The sequence below is a fragment of the Mustelus asterias genome, chromosome 18 (assembly GCF_964213995.1).
Source record: "Mustelus asterias chromosome 18, sMusAst1.hap1.1, whole genome shotgun sequence".
NCBI classification, from domain to species: Eukaryota; Metazoa; Chordata; class Chondrichthyes; order Carcharhiniformes; family Triakidae; genus Mustelus; species Mustelus asterias.
In genome coordinates this window covers 20,014,111-20,037,292 of record NC_135818.1, presented here as the reverse complement: position 1 = coordinate 20,037,292, position 23,182 = coordinate 20,014,111, and the positions used below count along the sequence as shown (strand labels likewise).

Below are 23,182 nucleotides of genomic sequence, written 5' to 3'. Positions count from 1 at the left end.
TAGAGGGATATGGGCCAAATGCGGGCAATTGGGATTAGCTTAGGGGTTTTAAAAAAAAGGGCGGCATGGACAAGTTGGGCCGAAGGGCCAGTTTGCATGGTGTAAACCTCTATGATTTTATGACTCTATGTAACTCAGGATGTCTAAGTAGTTGGGTTGCCTTGTCTAAAGTAAGATCATCTTTAGCTTGTCGGAGGTCAGAGAGCGAACCGTCTGCAACAACCACCATGATTCTGTCCTGGACGAAGTCAGACTTTAACTCACCATATTCACATCCCTCTGCCAGCTTGTCAAGATTATTTCTGAAGGAATTAACAGGATCCAGAGGCAGTTGGTCTCTCATCCAATTTAGCTCCAATATTTTATTGGATCTCAGGTTCAAATAAAGGTTGAAGGATTTTAAAATATTTAATTTGGCAGCTGACTTCTCGATAGCTTGGCATGAATTATGTCATCTGCAACTGGTCCAATCAAGTGAAGAAGTGTATTGACTTGTTCTGCTTCTGATTTTTTATTTAGGTTTCTAGCAATCCTGAGGCTTAAAAATCTTTTCCTTCAAATTCTGTCTCTGGTCTGGGCCATGGATAGTGGCACGGTGGCACAGTGGTTAGCACTGATGCCTCCCAGGGACCCGGGTTCAATTCTGGCCTCAGGTCACTGTCTGTGTGGAGTTTGCACGTTCTCCCCGTGTCTGCGTGCATTTCCTCCGGGTGCTCCAGTTTCCTCCCACAGTTCGAAAGACGTGCTGGTTAAGGTGCAGTGGCCATGCTAAATTCTCCCTCAGTGTATCCAAACAGGCGCCGGAGTGTAGCGACGAGGGGATTTTCACAGTAACTTCATTGCAGTGTTATCGTAAGCCTACTTGTGACAATAATAAATAAACTTTAAAAACTTTGAAACTTTGAACTTAAAAGAACGATGTGCTTGCTCGTAAGGAAATTGGACAGTTGTGAGGTACCCGAAGCAGACAAAATTCATTAGTAACTTTTTTTTTGCCAAACTTGGGAGCCACATGTCCAGGCTTAGAGACTTGGAATCAGGATTAGTGACGAGTTTCTTTTAGATAGCGCTTCCGACTGAATGAACAAGAAATGATTTTTCCAGGACTGACTGGCGTGGAATTTAAAAGCTTTTATCTCACTCTTGCAGACTGTGCGCTTGGTTTGGTGAAGCTGGACTTCCAAGGGAAATTGGATGGATCCTTATGCTGGAGTAAAACTGCGACTGTTTTGTCTGCAGTATTGAATTTTGTGGTACTAAACCTTTTTCAGTGACCGCCCCCTGCGCCCCCCCCATCCCCTCCCCCCCCCCCCCCTTCCCTGACTGGCTACACCCCATCTGATCCTGCCCCCTTGGCGCTACCACAGTGCCAGGCTGGCACTGCCCCACCCCTGCCTCTGATCACCCAGGGGGCCTTAATGGCCTCCGGTCGCACTGGCGAGGCCATCACGTCATGTCCCCTTTGGTGGAGACCAGCTGTGATCCTCACCGGTGAGGATCTCCACCGTCAAAGTTGGAAAATTAAGTGAGCTTTCTGCATCCTGGACTTACTAATCACATTTAAACGAAGTTATAAATATTTGATTCAGCCTAGCGTCCCCCTGGCTGTGAGGCTGATTACGCCGGCCAAAATTGCCTGGGTGGATAGCAAATGGCCTGATGCCAGGCATGACAAAGTCCCACATGGGAAACTTATGAAGAAAGCAAATGCACATGGGTACAGGGATTCATAATCGGTAGGAGACAGAGGGTGATGACAGATGGCTGCTTTAGTGACTGAAGGTCAGTGACCAGTGGCATCCAACAGGGATCCGTGCTGGGCCCTCTATTATTCGTCAATTATATAAATGACATAGATGACATTGTGGGGGGGGAGGGGGGGGGGGGTAGGATCAGTAAGTTTACCGATGATACAAAGATTGGCGGGGTGGTTAACAGTGAGGTTGAGTGTCTTGGGTTACAGGAAGATATAGACATGATGGTCAAATGGACGGATAAGTGGCAGATGAAATTTAACCCTGAAAAGTGTGAGGTGATACACTTTGGGAGGAGTAATTTGACAAGGAAGTATACAGTGAAATGTCTGACACTGGGAAGTTCCGAAGAACAAAGGGACATTGGCGTGTTTGTCCATAGATCTCTGAAGGCGGAAAGAAAGGTGGTGAAAAAGGCATATGGCACGCTCGCCTTTATCAATCAGGGTATAGATTACAAAAGCAGAGAGGTCATGATGGAGTTGTATAGAACTTTGGTGAGGCCACAGCTGGAGCACTGTGTGCAGTTCTGGTCGTCACATTATAGGAAGGATGTGATTGCACTGGAGAGGGTGCAGAGGAGATTCACCAGGATGCTGCCTGGGATGGAACATTTTAAGTTATAAAGAGAGGATGGGTAGGCTTGGGTTGTTTTCTCTGGAGCAGAGAAGACTGAGGGACAACCTGATCGAGGTGTACAATATTATGAGGGATGTGGTCAGGGTGGATAAGGAGCAGCTGTTCCCCTTAGTTGAAGGGTCAGTTACGAGGGGACACAAGTTAAAAGTGAGGGGTGGGAGGTTTAGGGGGGATTTGAGGAAAAACGTTTTTACCCAGAGGGTGGTGACGGTCTGGAATGCGCTGCCTGGGAGGTGGTGGGGGCGGGATGCCTCACATTCTTTAAAAAATACCTGGATGAGCACTTGGCACATCATAACATTCAAGGCTATGGGCCAAGTGCTGGCAAGTGGGATTAGGTGGGCAGGTCAGGGTCTTTCGTGCATCGGTGCAGACTCGATGGGCCAAAGGGCCTCTTCTGCACGGTATAGTATTCTGTGATACCATTCGCATTTTTCACCTCCTGCTTAGATTTCCCACCTCAGCGCAGCAGGGCAGAAAGATCGCGCCTATAAATTTTTAAAGATGCTTCAGGAGTAGGTGCAGAGAGGCTGTGATACCCTGATTGGAAAGTTTATGCTTCAGTCTTAGGATAGGTGGATTGGCCATGTTAAATTGCCCTTTAGTGTCCAAAAGATGTGTAGGTGAGGGGGATTGGCGGGGTAAATATGTGGGGTTGTGGGAATAGGATCTGGGTGGGCTAGGGTAAGATACTCTATCGGAGAGTCGGTGCAGACTCTACCCTGAATATCAATAGATGTTCGAGAGTCAAGGCTGAGATTGATAGATTTTGGATTTGGAGGGAATCAAGGGATATGTGTGATGGGGGCTGTTAATGATCTTATTAAACAGTGCAGCTGGTTCAAGGGGCTAAATGGTCTACTACTTTATGGGAGATATAGGAAGGATATCAGAGGTAGGTTCTTTACGCAGAGAGTGGTTGGGGTGTGGAATGGACTGCCTGCAGTGATAGTGGAGTCAGACACTTTAGGAACATTTAAGCGGTTATTGGATAGGCACATGGAGCACACCAGGATGATAGGGAGTGGGACAGCTTGATCATGGTTTCAGATAAAGCTCGGCACAACATCGTGGGCCGAAGGGCCTGTTCTGTGCTGTACTGTTCTATGTTCTATGTTCACACGAATCATTCCCTCTCCTCTTCCCCTGCCACATTCACACTGTACACAGACTTCCTCCCCCACACACACTGTAATCAGCCCCTTTCCTCTCCAACGCACCCCACACAATAATCAGCCTCTATCCCTGCCAGTATACAACACAGTAAGAAGTTTAACAACACCAGGTTAAAGTCCAACAGGTTTATTTGGTAGCAAAAGCCACACAAGCTTTCGGAGCTCCAAGCCCCTTCTTCAGCTTGTGTGGCTTTTGCTACCAAATAAACCTGTTGGACTTTAACCTGGTGTTGTTAAACTTCTTACTGTGTTTACCCCAGTCCAACGCCGGCATCTCCACATCAGTATACAAGACACACAGTAAGTCCCTCCCCCTGCCACACACAGTAATTGGCCAATCTATCCCACCGCATACAGTAATTAGCCCCTCTTCCATCATCAATGTCCCCCCCTACCCTCACCCCTGCCACTGCTGGCACCTCCTCTTTTATGCCAGTGCTTGTAAAGCAAAGTTCCCGGCTCAGCATAAGGAGCTTACACAACAGGAGTAGAAACACAGGAAAATTTGAAGCCGCCATTTACCTCACTAGCTCAGCTGCACGACCTCCTGGTCACATTAAGTGACTGGGTTATGTTTCTCCCAGCACTAACTCAGCACCCAGGTATCCCAGACCCCCACAACACACGGCGTTGGGAGTGCTCTCTGAGGTGCTTTGGGTCCATCGTCTGCCCCTCTCCTGATTGGCAGCATCGATCCAGAATCGCGTCTCCACATTCGCCACTGTTGCCTGGGAGGAGGGGGAGCTCGTGACCCCTGTTTCTGTGACCCCCCCCCCCCCCCCCCACTGGAGGTTGTGACCCACAGTGTGGGTAAAGCTGAGTGTAGTGTAATGGATTAATGGAGCAGTTATGATAATGAGTGCTGTACATCATGATGTAACAGTGGCATCAGCCAACATGTATGAGACACTTGGGAGAGAGAATGGAACAGTCTGTACTGGTGAGAAACATGCATACTCTGTAACCGAGTGATGGCAACCTGTGGCCTGGGGGGGCCACATGCGGCCCTTCTGGGTTCTGAGTGCGGCCCACGAGCGATCTTGTTGACCGCTGCCCATGCACAGGGTCGATACATTCCACTGATTTCTGTCCACATAGTTTTATTTCCTACCAGTGTGACTGAAGTGATTCGCACGTAAAGCAAGGGCGAGTGAAGTGAGGTGCGTGCTGATCGCTCACAACATTGACTGTGAGAGCCGTGCGTCCAACCGAGTGTAAATATTTCTTTTATTTTTACCATTTAAAGGTGACAACAGTTCTATTCATACATAAATGATTCTGCATTTTCTACAACTCATGATGAAATATTCAGCGAGTATTAAATGTATTTAATCTTACACATGGGGTTAGTGAACGAGCCTGATTTCAACCTTGGGGCCCACTGAGATGAAGGAGCGCCACTCATGCAGACCACTCACTACACTATCACTGCTGTAATCTATCTGATATATCGTATTAATAAACTGGTCTGAAGTAACTGCCATAGCAAGGCTACAGTCTCTCTAGGCTACACAACCAGCAACCAGAAGTCATGCCAGCAACATATGGGACACTGAATTAAAGCTTCTTTTAAAGATGAGTTAACAGATAAAATTATAAGGGGGAGTTTTCCCATCTCGCCCGCCATGGGAATCGGAGCGGGCGAGAGGCTGATCTTGCAAAGATCCGTTGACCTTGGGCAGGATTTCCTGGCTGTGGGGTGAGCGTGGCTGGAAAATCCTGCCCATGGTTTGTAAAAGTAAAACAAATTCAGTTTAGGATATTTTAATTTTTATGTTTTTCTATTTACTCAAATTCATAGAAGCATTCATAGAATCATAGAATCCCTACAGTACAGAAGGAGGTCATTCAGCCCATCGAGTCTGTAATGACCACATCCCACCGAGGCCCTATTCCCGTAACCCCACGCATTTATGTTGCTGATCCCCCTGACACTAGGGTTAATTCAGCCTGCCCAATCCCCCTAACCCACACATCTTTGGACTGTGGGAGGAAACCGGAGCACCTGGAGGAAACCCACGCAGACACGGGGAGAACGTGCAGACTCCACACAGACACTGACCCGAGGCCGGAATTGAACCTGGGTCCCTGGCGCTGTGAGGCAGCAGCGCCAACCCACTGTGCCACCAATACATGTATTTTTAAATAATGTATTTTTAAATTATCGATGCAAATGTTGCAATCCACCAGAGGAGGCAACTTGCCAAGTGTTTGGTTTAGAATTTTAGTTCTCTGGCCTTCAATTGTTTTATTTTAAACAATTATTTTTCTACAATACTTCTTCAGGTATAAAAAGGTTGATTCATGGGTCTCTCCCTCTGAATGAAGTTTCAGAATCAAACTAAGAGAATTCAAGAGCAATCGTTATGTATTGTGTTACTTCAATTGATGGTGTTTCAATAAATCTACATACAAAACTAATTTTAGACAATCTTTTAGTGAAAAGAATCGAGGGCAGAATGAGAGTGCTTCAGATGAGATTGTCCCATTGAAGGAAAGCGTTCTTTATTATTCCAATAAACCCTTTCCAATGTAAATATGAGGAGCCAGTGGACAGGTAGCAGTATCTGGTAATGTGAAGTGATAGGTGTAACAGCACCTTTACAATCTTGCCAGCCAGTAGAGCTTCTCGGCCTTTTGGCTAAGATCAAGTGTAGTATGGATAGGATGCTGCACTTGGTTGAGGTCATTAGGTTACATTTAAGCTTCATATGTTTCATATGAAGCAATTTTTAAAAGCGGCATCTCGACCTTTTGGCTAAGGTGCAAATGAGCTCAAGTCTTGGAGGAGGAACCTCCCCCTTCTCCAATCAGCTTGGCTCATGTAGATCAGGCCCAGGACAGGGTGGTTTGGTCGCTCGCCCTGTCTTGTCAGCCTGGATCTGAAATGTCTCAACTTGTTGAGACTCTGAATTGGATTTGATTTGATTGAATTGGAAAAGTATTTTTTTAAAAAATTTCTTACTGAATTTGAAAATTTGGCCTGAATTTCATGCTTGGCATTACATACAAAGTCCGCAAGCCCAGGAGTGAATGTAGAATCTGCTCCCAGGTCAGATCATGTTCTCTTGTTCTCAGTGCGATTTCATGCTGAGTGGCCCCCCACCCCCCCACACACACAGTGTGAAACATTGGCTCTATTCTTTCTCCACTGATGTCGTCAGACCTGCTGAGTTTTTCCAGCATTTTCTGTTTTTGTTGTCTTCAGGTTAGCCTGACTGTGCAGGCGGATGTGGGAACGAGTCAGGCACCGGATCCCAATGAAAATTTACAGGTCGTGTCCAGCATCTGCCACTGATCTAGAATTTGTGGTAGCAGTGAAGAAGCTGTGGGTGAGGGGAGGGAGGAGAGAGTTGGGGAGGCGGTTCCCTTCATCTACTTACATCAGTAAAAAGAAAGAAATAATTAGTAATCACCTTTCACATCTTTAGGATGTCTGTCCCAAGGCGCCTCATCACTTTCTCAAGTGTGGTCACTGCTCTAAAGTGGAAAATGTGCCAGCCAATCAATTTCTGCACAGCAAGCTCCCATAGAGAGCAACTGTTGTATTTCTTACATCCATCAATAGAGGGTGGACTTGGTCGCAGATTAATACTTGAACACTGGCACCACAGACAGTGTGGCACTCTCTCGGGACTGAGCTGGGACTGTAAGCCCACATGCTCAACTCTTTGGAGTGGGACTTGGACCCGTAAGCTACTGAACGGCAGAGAGCTGAATGCTCCAACGTGGCATCGTGCCCTCAAGGGGGCATCGGATCTTTCTTCAATTGCAGCAGCTCTGGGCTGCTGATGAGGTGCAGCTCGGGCGGGTGGCTGGGGTAGTGGTGCTGGGGGTGATTGCTGGGAGCTGCAAATGAAGTGTGGGGTTGTACCCTTTCAGAGGGGAATCCTTTTTTAAAAAAAACACTTCTAAATACACGGGATCTGATCGTATTCTGCACCTACTGTTGGATCAGTTGGGATGCCCCCAATGAAAACCTGCAGTATCTGTAGGCTGGGTCATAGAATCATAGAATCCCCACAGTACAGAGGAGGATGTGGTAAACCACTGTTAGCTTATTGCCTGTGTGTGTGTGACCTGCCTGGACACGCCCCTGCCGGCCCTGCCCGGGACTCCTCGCCCCCTGGTCCAGGTATAAAGGTGACTGCTCCCCACCCCCTGCCTCAGTCTGGACCAGTTCATCGGCATGGGTGTGCTCCAAGTCTTTTGTTAATAAAAGCCTATTTGTTCTTGCGTACAAACTAGTCTTTGCTTGATTGATGGTGCATCAGAGACCATTCGGCCCATCGAGTCTGTACCGACCACATCCCACCCAGGCCCTATTCCCGTAACCCATCACATTTACTCTGCCAACCCCCGACATTAAGGCCAATTTAGCAGGGTCAATCAACCTAACCCGCACATCTTTGGACTGTGGGAGGAAACCAGAGCACCCGGAGGAAACCCACGCAGACACGGGGAGAATGTGCAAACTCCACACAGACAGTGACCCGGGGCCAGAATTGAACCCGGGTCCCTGGCGCTGAGAGGCAGCAGTGCTAAACACAGTGCCACCGTGCCAGGTCATAATGAAGGCTTGGGGAGTCTGACCTTCAGAGAGTCCCTACCCTCAGCTCAAGCCCCCACATCTCCCATGTAATTACAGTGGCAATATACCAGATGGCCATGGATTTTCAAGGTCAATATCTTCAGTAATTAACATGGAGTGTACAGAGTGATCAGTTTGTTAGAACCCTGGCACAGAAAGCTAGCAGAAGCAAAAGGAAATCTGGCAAAGCTCAGAAATACGACAGCAGCAAGATCAGAAATAAAATACAAAGTGTTTCTGCTCCGAGGGCCTTTTATCCTGCCCTTGGATGACAAATTGATTTTTAAAAAAGTAACACCCGCCTGCCCTTTTTGCCTGTGCTACGAGTGCAAAACCGTAAAGGCAAGGTAAAAGTTGTTAATAGGCTTTCTAATGGCCTTAATGGCCTTTTGAATAGTCAATGGCTGTGGCTCCACTGCCCATAAGTAGATTCAATAGTATCTTTCCAAAGGGAAAAAACTTGAAAGGGAAGAATTTGCAGGGCTGTGGGGAAAGAGTAGAGCAATTGGATGAATCAGAGAGTACTTTCAAAGGGATAGCAGGGGCATAGTGGGTTGAACAGACTCCTCCTACAGCCTGTCAATCTCAGTCTCCTGTTATTGTGCAGGTTAAAAGCTCTGATTTCATTGCAGCCTCTTCCCTGTATCTGTATTTAACGAGACGGGTTTCTCTTTAGCTCTGAGTGACCGACATAACAATTGGTCGGAGGCCCATTTCCCACTCAGTCCCCCAGCACCTCCCTATCTCCATTAGTGCGACGCCAATGGCAGTTTCCCAACTGGGGCGCAGGCCCCGTTATTCTCAGCTAAATTCAGCCCTTAGCTCCGTCGCCTGGCTGTCATTGACACGGGCAATAGAGAGACAGAAAGGTGCCCCAGGCTCAAATGGGAAGTTGAAACCTGCGGCTCCGAACAAACTGATAGGATCTCAGTAATGTTCAATAATTTTAAAAAATGAATTCAAACCCAGTGAACAAATTTTTAAAAATCATGGAATCCCTACAGTGCAGAAGGAGACCATTCAGCCCATCGAGCCCGCACCAACTCTCCAACAGAGCGTCTTATTCAGGTCCATTCCTCCAACCCTACCCCCATACTTTTACCCCCACTAATCCCCCTAACCTATACGTCTTGGGACACTAAGGGGCAATTTAGCATAGCCAATCCACCTAACCTGCACATCTTTGGAGTGTGGGAGGAAACCAGAGCACCCGGAGGAAACCTATGCAGACACGGGGAGAACTACAAACTCCACACAGTCACCCAAGGCCGGAATTGAACCCGGGCCACCGGCACTGTGAGGCAGCTGTGCTAACCACTGTGTCACCATGTCACACGACACACGGCATAGAAAAAAAACTCCTGCACACGGCACCAACTTCAGTATAACACGCGTGTACCATGACACGGGGACACATGCCTAACTTAATCTTGTGCAATTTTACATGTGTTTGGGTCGGGCACACGCCTGACTTCAGAATGTAAAATTCAGGCCGTTGACTCTGTTTCTCTCTCCACAGACGCTGCCAGACCTGCTGAATTTTTCCAGCACTTTCTGTTTCTATTAACCTGTCATTCTGGATGGAGCAAGAGGGAGTCACACAAGCCAATTAAAGGCATTGCAATAGTTAAACCAGACGCTACCTGCTAAATGTTAACTGTTTTAAATTTAGGTCAGGGATCTCTCCTTCTTTTCAGAGACACAGGCTGGACTTTTACTGCCACGCCCGTCCCGGAATCATAGAATCCTACAGTGCAGAAGGAGGCCATTCGGCCCATTGAGCCTGCACCAACCATAAACTCACCTAACGACGGAGGTTGAGGGGTAGCCTGATAGAAGTCTGCAAGATTATGAGGGGCTTGGACAGAGTGGATAGTCAGAAGCTTTTTCCCAGGGTGGAAGAGTCAATTGCCAGGGGTCATAGGTTTAGGGTGTGAGGGGCAAGGTTTAAAGAAGATGCACGAGGATGGTGGGTGCCTGGAACTTGCTGCTGGGGGAGGTAGTCGAAGCAGATACGATAGTGACTTTTAAGATGCGTTTTGACAAATACATGAATAGGATGGAAATGGAGGGATGTGGTCCCTGAAAGTGTAGGGGGTTTTAGTTCAGTTGGGCAGCATGGTTGGTGCAGGCTTGGAGGGCTGAAGGGCCTGTTCCGTAATTTTCTTTGTTCCACACAGTGACCAAGCCGGGAATCGAACCCAGGTGCCTGGAGCTGTGAGGCAGCAGTGCTAACCACTGTGCCACCGCGCCGCCCAACGTGGGGTGTTTAGAAGTTCCAGAGTAAGGTTCTGTCCCAGGATCAATTGGCATTCCTGATGCGGATAAGCTCAGACTTGGGGCAACTGAGGCGGTGCTATCAACACATCTCACCGACACGTCCACAATTATCAAATTACTTTGGCTTGGGACATTAAGCTTAGGTTCCTCTTGGCCAGAACAGACTCCCAGAGGATCACAGGACTTGTGTGTAATGGAAATCAGAATAGTGGAACTGTATATGGCTGAGCCTATGTCAACGTCACATTAAGGCTGAGGTTTTGATAGCCGGGCTGTCTCTCCAGAAGGCCATTTGGTCCATCATGCTATTGCCAACTCTAAAGGAACCAGCCACTTAGTCCCATGTCCCCTTGCTCTTTCCCAATCGCCCTTTTCAAGTATATATCCAATTTTCATTTGAAAGTTACTATTAGCTGGAATACAACCTTTTGATTTACGTGGTAACACCATAGCAAATGAATACTGACATATTCCCTAATAACATAGGCATAGGTAGCATGTGTTCAGGAAATTTTCAAATCAGCTTTCTCAAAAGATTTTACCAAGAAAATCATTGCTATTGAATCAAATTCTATTTTAACTCAAAAACAAAATCAATGCCAAGCATTGCCTCAAACCTACGGCAAATTGGTTTCTATGCAGGTGAGTGCAGGGTCATCTATTTTGCACACAGATATAAGTACTATTAAAATTGTGAGAGGTTAGGGCAGTGGAAGTCTGTATAACTAGAGGGTTAAAAATATAAAGAGGTGGAAGTTTTGTTACAGCTGTACAAAGCTCTGCTCTGTTTAGACCATCAGCATTAATGAAGTAGGGTTAGATTAAATGAGGTGAGAGGAGGTTTGTGTGGATAGTTGGACACATGATTTATAAACATTCAGTTTAAAGTTTATTTATTACTATCACAAGTAGACTTAGGTCAACATTGCAATGAAGTTACTGTGAAAACATTCATTCATGGGATGTGGGTATCACTGGCAAACCCAGTATTTATTGCCCATTTGTAATTGCTCCTAAGGTGATGGTGAGCCACTTTCTTGAACCGCTAGAGTCCTCATGATGTAGGGACACCCACAGTGCTGTTAGGAAAGGAGTTCTGGAGGCTTGACTCAGTGACAGTGAAGGTGCGACGATATAGTTCCAAGTCAGCATGGTGTGTGACTTAGAAGGGAACTTGAAAGTGGCAATATTCTCACGTCTGCTGCCCTTCTTGTCTTAGATGGTAGAGGCTGCGGATTTGGAAGGTGCTGTTATAGGAGCTTTAGTGAGTTGCTGCAGTGTATCTGGTGGATCCTGCTGCCAATGTGCAATGGTGGTGGGTGGGGTGCCAACCAAGTGGGCTGCTTTGTCCTGGATGGTGTTGAACTTTGTCAGTGATGTTGGAGCTACATTTATCCAGACAAATGAAGAGTATTCCATCACCCACCTGACTTGTGTCCTGATGGTGGTGGAAGGGGTGTTAGCAGTTACTTGCTGCAGAATTTTCACCCTCCGACCTGCTTTTTAAAAATTTATTAGTCACAAGTAGATTTACATTTACTGTGAAAATCCCCTAGTCGCCACACTCCGGCGCCTGTTCGGGAACACAGAGGGAGAATTTAGCATGGCCAATGCACCTAACCAGCACGTCTTTCGGGCTGTGGGAGGAAACCGGAGCACCTGGAGGAAACCCACGCAGACACGGGGAGAACATGCAAACTCCGCACAGTGACCTGAGCCGGAATTGAACCTGGGTCCCTGGCGCTGTGAGGCAGCAGTGCTAACCACTGTGCTACCATGTCACCCCTGCAATTGCAGCCACCATATTATGTGTCTGGTCGAGTTAAATTTCTGGTCAATCGTGAGCTTGATGTTGCTGGTGTAACTTCAGTGATGGTAATGCCATTGAATATCAATGGGGGACGAGGAGATTCTTTCTTGTTGGGAGATGGTCATTACCCGTCACTTATGTGGTGCGAATGTTACTCGCCCCATACCAGCTCAAGCCTGAATGTTATCCAGGTCTTGCTGCATGCAGGACTGTGTCAGAATCTGAAGTTACGAATAAGCTTGATTAAAGTCATTATTCACTCACTCCACTGTATGATTTTCACGTCAACTCCATTATCCAACAGGCAGAGTCTTAAATGGAAAGAATAATTTGTTTACCCAACCTCACGTTCCTCTCCAAAGTCCTGAATGTCTTCTAAATGATCCCCCCTGATGCTGCTCGATGCTTTTCAAAGCCAAATTAGTCACCTGTCCTAACATCTCATGTGGTTCAGTGCCAAATATTATCTGGAAACTCTCGTGTGAAGCACCTTGGGAAGTCTGACTACATTAAAGGTTCCAAACACATGCAATTTACTAAAACAATATCTTCAAAGAACAGGAGTAGGAAACAGAGAACTTGACCCTGGAACCTGGGGGTCTTTTAGTGGGTTAGTGGTTGCGAACCAGCTGGAGATTGGCCTGAGTATCTGGTGATCTGATTGTAGTGGGGCAAAACCCAGGGAGTGTGGGCTGCAGCAGGAGAGGAATGAATGGAAAGGATTAAACAGACAGTGTCCACACGCACTGCAGGCAGATGGGACAAAATACAAATAACTATAAACAGTCACATCCCAGGTGGTATCGCTCCAAGGTTACAACAATCATATCAGAATTGATATCAATTATCAAGGCTTCAAAAGATCTAGAGGAACCATTGTGCCTCTGAAAACATAATCAAATATTCAGAAGATGGGACAATTAACACCCCATCGAAATCAGTTTGACAAACCCAACGCTTTGATATTGTAAACAGGTAGACAGATGTCCAAACAATGATTAAAAACTAGCACACAAGACAATGGAACCATATAATGTAATCAAAAACAGAACTGCAACCAATTCAAAGTAACAATATGACGATCTGATGTAAATGTAATGCTTTGTAATGTAAAGAAAGGGGTATGAGAATCTGTAAGACCCCAATGCTCAGTAAAGTAGCTCGGAAGCAAGCTGCAGTTACAGCCACGAGTTCTGCTCTCCCTCATGCATGTTGAATAAAGCCGCTTTTGTTGAAGTTCTACATGGTCTCGAAAGACTCAATTCGTTCATTTCCTCCTACACTGATCATCCTGACAGCTCAACAAAGGGCTCCATGTTAGTTAACAGGCAATGAGGTGAGCACATAATCGGCAAATTGGAGAGTCGGTCATCAATTCATGTTTCGGGATTGAGTGGATTTAAAATTAAGAGCCTGCCCCCACCATACCCCCCCTCCCATTGGCACTGGTTTAGTGGATGGAATCCACTAAGGAATCCTGTGGTGTCATGCAGAGAAACACGAATGCCACTGTGCAGTTCAGGGTGTTTGCAACACTGTTGGCAAAGTGTTGTTTAGTGGGTGCTGTGTCTAAACTACTGTTCGCCTCATAGTTCAAATGACAAAACAGTTAGGACAACTCACCCTAAATAACGATATTTATCGTACGCTTATTTTATTATTCAACAAATACAGAATATATGTTGGAAAACAGGGACATCCAAGTTATCCCATAATACTATTTTACTTTGTGCCCATCAGTCACATCTGTAGATTGAAGTTCATATACCACTGTTCTCCACTCTTTATGCTCTGCTTATCGCTATTAATGAGGTAGAGTAAAATATTCAGTGCGCACTCAACACATTGCTTGACACGCAGTTGGCACCTTGTGTTCCTGAGTTTCTAGCCACCTACACGTTCCTGAAAGCTACACAAACAGTTGACATTTGGAAGGCAAATGTAGCCTGAATGGTCATGAAGGAGTGCTCCACATGGGATACTAATGATTATCTGTTAGTCCAACCTTATTTGAACAATGAGTTTTTAAATATTATTTCATGGGATGTGTGTCACTGGCAAGGCCACCATTTCTTGCCTGTCCCTAATTGCCCTTGAAAAGATGGTGGTGAGCGCTTTCTTGAACTACTACGGTCCTCCTGTTATCACCACTCTCAGAGTCAGAGTGGATTCTGACCCAGTGATAGAACATAAATCTAGTTCCAAGCATGAAGCTTTGCGCAGAAACTGCAGTAGGCAGTGTTCCAGTGGTCAAGGCAGGTTTTGGTAGGTTGAAGGAGGCTTGGTGAGCTGTTGATATGGATTATCGTTAACAGTGGGAGTTCTGCAGTTTGCACAGAGCTACTATTGAAGAATACAGCTGAGTCATTGCTTCACCAATCTACCTGTTAAACCAGGTTAGTAATTAGATAAAGTGCCCTGAAGTGATTAGGAACAAAATGCACGATCTTCAAAACCACCTCATGGATCTCCGTCTTGTGTTCATTCAATGGCACCGCATTTATCCATGCTGTAAACCTCTATGACTCATTCAAACCTGAGAAACCGTACATGTAAACACAAGGTCTGGTCTATAGACACTGATTTTGAGGCACTAGCACATTATGTTATATAGTCAGGAAAAATGAACTCTCCGGTTGTAGCAATGATTTCATCTTGGTAATTGGCTCTGTTTCACCAAAGCGAAAACAAATTTGCAGTGGTCACACAGTGACTAATCAGGCACATAGTAAGAAGCCCAGTATTTCTGATGCAGTTCACATTTATATGGAGCAATTCATGAAGTCTGGATCCGAGTTTGTCTCTGCCCAAACTGTCTTGGATCTTTGTCTGGGTAAATCACACTGTATTCATCGCTTTCGTTACAGAGTCCAGAAACTGGAAGTAATTGTATTTGATATCGTACTCCATGTCATACCAGAAATTCACTGAAACAGAGAAATGAAAAAAACTCAGTACCAACAATCATTCTCAGAACAAAAAGGGGCATTTCCTCAATTTTGTTTTTGAAACATCTGCTCTGCTGAAGGTGCGGTCTCCGTCCATTCTTATTGAGTACAGGTTCCAAATGAGTCTTTGAATTGGTAATCTCACCCAGACAGCCAACAGGATGGTTAGTGTTGGGAAAAATGTCACCCTGGAACAGTCAAGGGCACTACTCTGAGTGTGGGGCTGAGGCACATTACTGGGAGAATAGCTTTACAGTGTGTTTGTGGCAGCACCTGTTTTGCTCTGGTCGTGTATAACAACTGTCCGGTTAGAGGTCGTGGGGTCCAAATTTGCACAAAATTCGACAGTGGGAATTGCTAACCCATTCTGGGGACGAATGGAAGTTTGAAAGGAGATTGCAATAAGGTGGAATGGGGAAAGGTAAATGGGATACACTGTCAGTAAGTGAAAAATGGAGGAATATTAGATGGTGTGGAAGAGCTCGTTAGAGGTTCAGATTCATAGAACATTAAAAGCAGCAGCTCAGATGGATATTGTCAAAAAAGAGCTATCAAAATACTGGCTTTTAAGGCAACAATGTAAAATCCACTTTGTAACAAAAGCTAACCTTTCAATAATAGAATTATAAAATCCCTACAGTGCAGAAGGCCATTTGGCCCATTAAGCCTGCACTGATAACAACCCCATCCAGGCTCTATCCCTCCAATCCCACGTATTTACCCTGCTAATCCCCTGACACTAAGCAGCAAGTTAGCATGCTCAATCCACCTAACCTGCACATCTTTGTAGTTGGGACGAAACCGGAGCACCCGGAGGAACCCCACACAGACACAGAGAACGTACAAACTCCACACAGACGGTGACCCGAGGCTGGAATAGAACCCGGGTCCCTGGCGCTGTGAGGCAGCAGTGCTAACCCACTGAGCCACCATTCCACCCTTTCAAATTGATTGTTGCGCCTGCGTGTTAATTTTCTGTGACTCATGTGCAAAGAAAAATTTCCCTCTGAATGCAAATGTTTCCTAGTGTCTCACCATTCAAAGAATATTCTGCTTTATAATTTTCCTTTCACAGTGGATAACTTCACATTGTACGCCGCCATGCTTTTGCCCATTCACTCCTCCTGCAACCTCTTTGCAATGTCCTCACTGCTTACGCTCCCACCCAAATTTGTATTGTCAGCCTTGGATACATTACACTCAGTTCCCACATCTAAGCCATTAAAACACATTGCAAATAGCTGAAGCCCAAGCACAGATTCTTGCAGTACCCCACTAGATGTTATAGCAAGACACTTGGAAAGATTCAAGGCAACCAGGCCAAGTCAGCATGGTTTTGTGAAATGGAAATCACGTTTAACCAAGTTACTGCAGTTTTTTGAAGGAGTCACGTGCTGTGAATAAAGGGGAACCAGTGGATGTACTGTACTTAGATTTTCTGAAGGCATTCAATAAGGCGCCACATCAAAGGTTATTGTGGAAAATAAAAGCTCATGGTGTAGTGGGTAACATATTGGCACATTTGAAGATTGGCTAGCTAACAGGAAACAGGGTTGACACAATTTTATTTCTGGATGGCTGTATGTAATGAGCGGTGTGCCACAGGGATCAGTGCTGGGGCCCCAACCTTTTACAATTAAATGAATGACTTGGATGAAGGGACTGAAGGTATAGTTGCTAAATTTGCTAACGACACAAAGATAGGTAGGAAAGGAAATAGTGAAGAGGATGTAAGGAGGTTACAAAGAGACATAGATAGGTTAAGTGAGTGGGCAAAAAATGGATTATAATGCGGGCAAATGTGATATTGTCCATTTTGGCAAGAATAATAAAAAAGCTTATTATCTAAATAATCTGAGCTCTGAGGTGCAGAGGGTTCTGTGCTGTGCAGAGGGTTGTGTGTTCTAGTGCACGAATCACTCAACGCTAGTATATAGGTAGAATCATAGAATCCCTACAGTGCAGAAAGAGGCCCATCGAGTCTGCATCGACTACAATCCCACCCAGGCCCGATCCCCGCAACCCCAAGTATCTACCTTGCTAATCTCCCTGACACTAAGGAGCAATTGAGCATGGCCCATCAACCTACCCCACACATCTTTGGACTGTGGGAGGAAACCAGAGCACCCGGAGGAAACCCATGCAGACATGGGGAGAACGTACACAATCCACACAATCACCCAAATCCAGAACTGAACCTAGGTCCCTGGCGCTGTGAGACAGCAGTGTCAAGCACTGTGCCACCGTGCTGCCCTAACAAGCAACTAGGAGAGCTAATAGAATGTTATTTATTAAGAGGAGAATTGATTACAAAAGAAGGGAGGTTGTGCTTCAGTTGTACAGGACATTGGTGAGATCACATGTGGTTTATGTACAGTACTGGTCTCCTTATCTAAGGAAAGATGTAAATGCATTAGAAACAGTTCAGAGAAGGTTCACTAGACAAATACCAGCAATGAGTGGGTTGTCTTATTATCAAAGGTTAGAGAGGTTAGGTTTATATTCACTAGAATTTAGAAGAGTAAGAGGTAACTTAATCAAAACCTTTAAGATTTTGAGAGGTCTTGGCAGGGTGAATGTGGAAAGGATGTTTCCCCTTGTTGGAGAATCAAGAACTAGGGGGTCACTGTTTAAAAATTAGGGATTGCTCATTTAAGACGATGAGGGGAAATGTTTTTTTTTCAGAGTGTTGAGTCTCTGGAACTCTCTATCTCAAAACACAGTGGAAGGATGATCTTTGAATATTTTTAAGACAGAGCTAAATAGATTCTTGATGAACAAAGGGGTAAAAGGTTATCAAGGGTAGGCAGGAATGTGAGATTGAGGTTACAATTAGATCCATGATCTTAATGAATGGCAGAGCAGGTGCGAGGGACTGAGTGGCCTATTCTAGCTCCTAGTTCGTATGTTACAGCCTGCCAACCTGAAAATATCTCCTTCATTCCTGCTCTGTCCATACTAATATATTACCCCCAATTATATAAGTCCGAATGACCTCTCGTATAGCACCTTACCAAGTGCGTTTTGAAAATCTAAGAATACTACATCCATTGGTTCCCCTATTCCATCTTGCTAGTTAATCCTCAAAAAACTAACAGATTTGTTAAACGTGATTTCCCTTTCGTGAATCCCTGTTAACTCTCTCAATCATATTATGATTTTCTAAGTGTTCTGTTACCATGTCCATAATAGATTTTAGCACTTTTAGTGCAGGCTACTACTGATGTTAGGCTAACTGACCTACAGTTGGCCATTTTCACAGAATCCCTACAGTACAGATGGAGGCCATTCGGCCCATCGAGTCTGTACCAACCACAATCCCACCCAGGCCCTATTCCCATAACCCCGCACATTTATCCTGCTAACCCCTCTGACACTAGGGACAATTTAGCATGACCAATCAACCTAACCCACACATCTTTGGACTGTGGGAGGAAACCCACGCAGACACAGGGAGAGCGTGCAGACTCCACACAGTGACCCAAGGCCGGAATTGAACCGGGTGTCTGGCGCTGTGAGGCAGCAGTGCTAACCACTGTGCCAACCCCATACCTCCTTTCTTAAGTAGTGGGGCTATGTTCGCAACCTTCCAATCCTTAGCAAGTGTTTTAGAATCCAAGGGTTTCTAGAAGATCAAAACCCAGGGAGCATGTCGTCAGGTCCAGGGGATTTGTTGCTACTTAGCCCCATTAATCTTTCTATTACTGTTTCTTTACTTATAATGGTCTCTTTAAGTTCCCCATTCTCACTTGGTCCTTGGTTCCCCATTACTTCCAGAATGCTTTGTGAGTCTACTACAGTGAAAACAGATAGATAGTATTTAATGCCTCTTCCACTTCCCATTATAATTACACCTGCTCCTAATGTGTCCACATTTGCTTTCACTAATCTCTCCTTTTTGTACCACCCTACGTGGTGCTCATTCACTCACAATGGATGAACGCCTGACGTCTAGTTTTCATTTCTGTGACAAATCACATTGCTGTACCTGCAATGCAGCCGTGTGATTGCTGGACATGGTGGAACCACAGAGAGGGCAGGTACAGCATCTCGCCCGCTCTCACTGTGCAGTGGAGAGGCCTGGCGTGAGAATATTCCGGGTAACGGCTGAGGTCAGGGTTCAGTGGGTCAAGAGGAATCCAAGGAACCTGGTTTTGGGGAGGAAAGAAGAGACGATTAGTTACATAAAACCAGAGTAGATGCAATTCTGATATGTCAGGCTGCCACTAGTCATACTTGCCTTGGGTCTCTCCAACTAATGCACGCAGCAAATGCTGTGCTTTGATGTGCAATTTCTGTTCTATAGGTAAATCTGGTAACCATTATGCACTAAAATCATATTAACACTATTACAATGGGGCAGCATAGTAGCTAGCACTGCTGCCTCACAGCGCCAGGGACCTGGGTTCAATTCCCTGCTTGGGTCACTGTCAGTGTGGAGTTTGCATGTTCTCCCCATGTCTGTGGGGGTTTCCTCCGGGTGCTCCAGTTTCCTCCCACAGTCCGCAAGACGTGCTGGTTGGCTGCACTGGCCGTGCTAAATTCTCCCTTAGTGTACCCGAACAGGAGCCTGAGTGCGGCGACTGGGGGATTTTCACGGTAACTGCATTGCAGTTCAAACTGCAGCCTACTTGTGACACTAATAAATAAACTTTTAAACTTTAAAGCAACGTGTAGTAATCAGTTCATTTCTTTCTGGTGGTGTCAGTTGAGAGAGAACACGAAACACTCTCTGCTTCTTCAATTGGTATCATGGAATCTTTAGTGCCCACCAGAGCAGGGAAACAGGGTCTCAGTTTAAAATATAATTGAAGTGAAGCGCCTCGGACAATGCAGCACTCACTCATTACTGCGCTGGAGTGTCAGTTTAAATTATGTGTTGGAGCCCATGTCCAGATGATATCATAGTTAAGCAAAAATATCAGGGATTCACACTGCAGATATATTGGAAAATAGATAACATTAAATTCATACAATCCAGCTGTACGCAGCTCCCCAGTGGCCTGCCAGGTTAAAGTGCAGCCTGGTGCGTTACTAACCTATGCTGGGCAACGCTGTCTCATACTTGATTCCTTGTCTGTGCTGAATTAATTGATCTCAGTTGGTCTCTATGCCCTGGCGAGGCACAAAGGTCAACCAGAGCTCCTACATCAGGTAGAGGTCTCTGCTGAAATGGGGGCATTGCCCAAGTGACTACTTGGGTCATTTCCACGCATCCCTAATTGTTCCGATCACCTGGAGGGGCATTTATTCTGTCTTTCAGCCACTGTCTTCCATAGTCTGGGCCTTTCACACCAAAATAAATCTGCCTCATCCTTTAGACCGGCAGTTAAGGTTTTGCGCCGATCATCCTGGTTTTAATGGGTTGTAACTGAGTCATAGCAGTGGGTTTCAGAGGCCGTGTGTGCCCGCTGTGACTCAGTTGGTAGCCTGAATCGCAGGTTCTGGGTTCAAGTCTCACTCCAGGACATGAACGTAAAAATCAAGGCTAACACCACAGTGCAGTTATGAGCACTTGCTGTACTGTCAGAATGTGGTATTTTGGATAAGATGTTAGACTGAGCTGCCATCTATCTGTTCTGACGGATGCAAGAGATCCCATGGGACTATTTTTGAAGAGGAGACGAGTTATTCTTCGTGCCGCGGCCAATATTTATTCCTCAATCAACATCACATCAACAGGTTGTCTGATTATCACATTGCTGTCTGCAGTGGTGCGCAAAACTGGATGCATTCTCTGCACTAAATCAGTGACTACACTTTCTGAAGCACTTAGCTGTCTGTAAAGTGCTTTGAGACGTCGGGTGGGTGTGAAAGGCACTATACAAATGCAAGTCTTTTCAACATTATTGCACCATTATGAATAAAGATATTTATTATGTTAATATTAATGTCATGACACAAGAGCATGCCAGCGACACTGCACAAAACATCAAAGCACAGGCAGCCAGATGATGAAGTTTGAAGCAATTTGGGAGGGCCGTGCTTTTAAGTCGCTCACCTGTGACCCGGTTGTAATGTAAATAGCCCTTTGGCTTTGTGAAATAGTCCGAAAAATGAATGCCCTGAACCGCATTAGCCACTGGTTCCCCAGCATCGAATCAGTTTCTGAACTTATCTTCACATTAAATACCTCTTTAAGCCGAATGGTCGAGAGGCTCGTACAGAAGCAGGCTGCGGTTTTTGTCGCCATCAATCTCAATGTTGATCAGCACTGAATCATGCCGGTTACAAACTAATCTCTTGTTTATCTGGGATTTGGAAAATATCAAACAGAGCTTGGCAATCAGTCTGCAAGGCTTATGCAGATCAACTAAAGTTGACTAATCAATGTTTATGTGTTACATAATGCACAAACCCTGGAATTATCAGTCGCTTTCCCTGGGATCACAACTTCATTAGGCAAAGCGAGGGTAGAACAGAAGAGCACTCCACAACTGGCTTTGATTCAAAAGCCTCTTTTTGTTGTTGTTGGATGAATTTTGAGAGAGAAAAATAAATTAAAACAAAACAATGCAGCACAATGGCTGTATGTTTTCCTCATGAACAGAGCAGGCCTCACTGAGGCCACTACATTACACTCTTCACACTCCCGGCAATATTGTAAGGGATAAAGGCCACATTAACCACCCGAGGACAGATCCCCAGTTATAGGGACTGAGTGGGCCTGGACAGGCCTTTCAAATGCTGAGTTTATTGGCAATGGAGAGGATGTTGTAAGTGGCATGCTACTGGCACTGCATAACGATGTGTGCAGCTGCAGAGACACTAGCATTGGTTACATCGGGAACAGGAAAATGCCAATAAGTGGAACAAACGTCTTTTTTTGAAAGATCAATTCCAGCTCTTTGTTCAATCTTTCGTAACATGTACAACAACTCACTCTCACAATTAAACTGGCCGCTCTGATGGCTTTCCTTGATAACTTATTTAACAACTTGACTGACGTTTGGATGAAAAGTTCCTAGTAACTTTCATTTTCACTCCTCGCTTCCTCATGTTTCACCCATTTTTTTCCCTCCACCACAATATCTAATTCAGCTGGAATCATAGAAACCCTACAGTGCAAAAGGCGGCCATTCGGCCCATTGAGTCCACACCGACAACAATCCCACCCCAGGCCCATCTCCACAACCCAACACATTTACCCTGCTGATCCCTCAACTCTACACATCCCAGGACACTCGGGGGCAATTTAGCATGGTCAATCAACCTAACCTGCACATCTTTGGACTGTGGGAGGAAACCGGAGCACCCGGAGGAAACCTACGCAGACACAGGGAGAACCTGCAAACTCCACACAGTGACCCAAGCTGGGAATCGAACTCAGGTTTCTGGAGCTGTGAGACAGCAGTGCTGATCACTGTACCACCGTGCCGCCCACCTGTACCAACAGTCCGTGAGCAAGGCCAGCTCTGGCACTCAAAAGCATTTCGGCCTGATAGAGTCAGTGAATCAGAACCAAACAAAGTTAGTTTCCAACCATTTTTGTTTGCTTTAGTGATTTCCTGACATATTTCCATTGTATTCTTGGCTGCTACAGCCTGTGTGCAGTCTGCATACCTGAGATAAGGATACCATCTGTGAAGAACCAGGAGCTGAACCAGCAAATTAGTCTTGGATAAAGAAATTGTTAATAATCCTTAAGTATTAGCTGTGGATTTGTGGAGACTGACCTGAACTTACACTCATACCAAATATTCCTTTATAGGCGAGTGCAGACTTTAATTATTTATCACACTAACCTGAGGCCGTTGAGTGGCTGTGATTGAAGTTGGGATACAAATGAAGGGGAGGAGGAAAGCAGTGTCCACACTCCCACCAACTATCTCAGGTAGGATGTTTCTTTGGTACTTCACCCATGTTTCTGAAAACAAAGCCCACTGTCAAGGCCACAATCACTTTGCAATAACAGACTCCTAATGACTAAAGGAACAGAAACTAACCTGACTTGAAGTGGGCAGTAAGCTTGGAGAGAGCGTGGC

At 45.5% G+C, this 23,182-nt stretch overlaps 1 protein-coding gene across 2 annotated transcripts in view; it reads right to left on the bottom strand.

Annotated features, from left to right (window-relative positions):
- Positions 1-13,262: 13,262 nt before the first annotated feature.
- The window catches only part of jmjd7 (jumonji domain containing 7), a 30,923-nt gene continuing 21,003 nt past the window's right edge, over positions 13,263-23,182 (bottom strand). Inside the window, exons 7-8 of one of the 2 annotated variants that reach the window (XM_078233487.1) lie at positions 19,186-19,345; positions 13,263-15,176 (exon numbers count right to left, since the gene is read on the bottom strand). In XM_078233487.1, the coding sequence (XP_078089613.1) occupies positions 15,088-15,176; positions 19,186-19,345 (249 nt within the window). In that variant the 3' untranslated portion in view covers positions 13,263-15,087. Of the gene's footprint in view, positions 15,177-19,128; positions 19,346-23,182 lie in introns of both variants that reach the window. The other variant, XM_078233488.1, reaches the window with a different exon arrangement.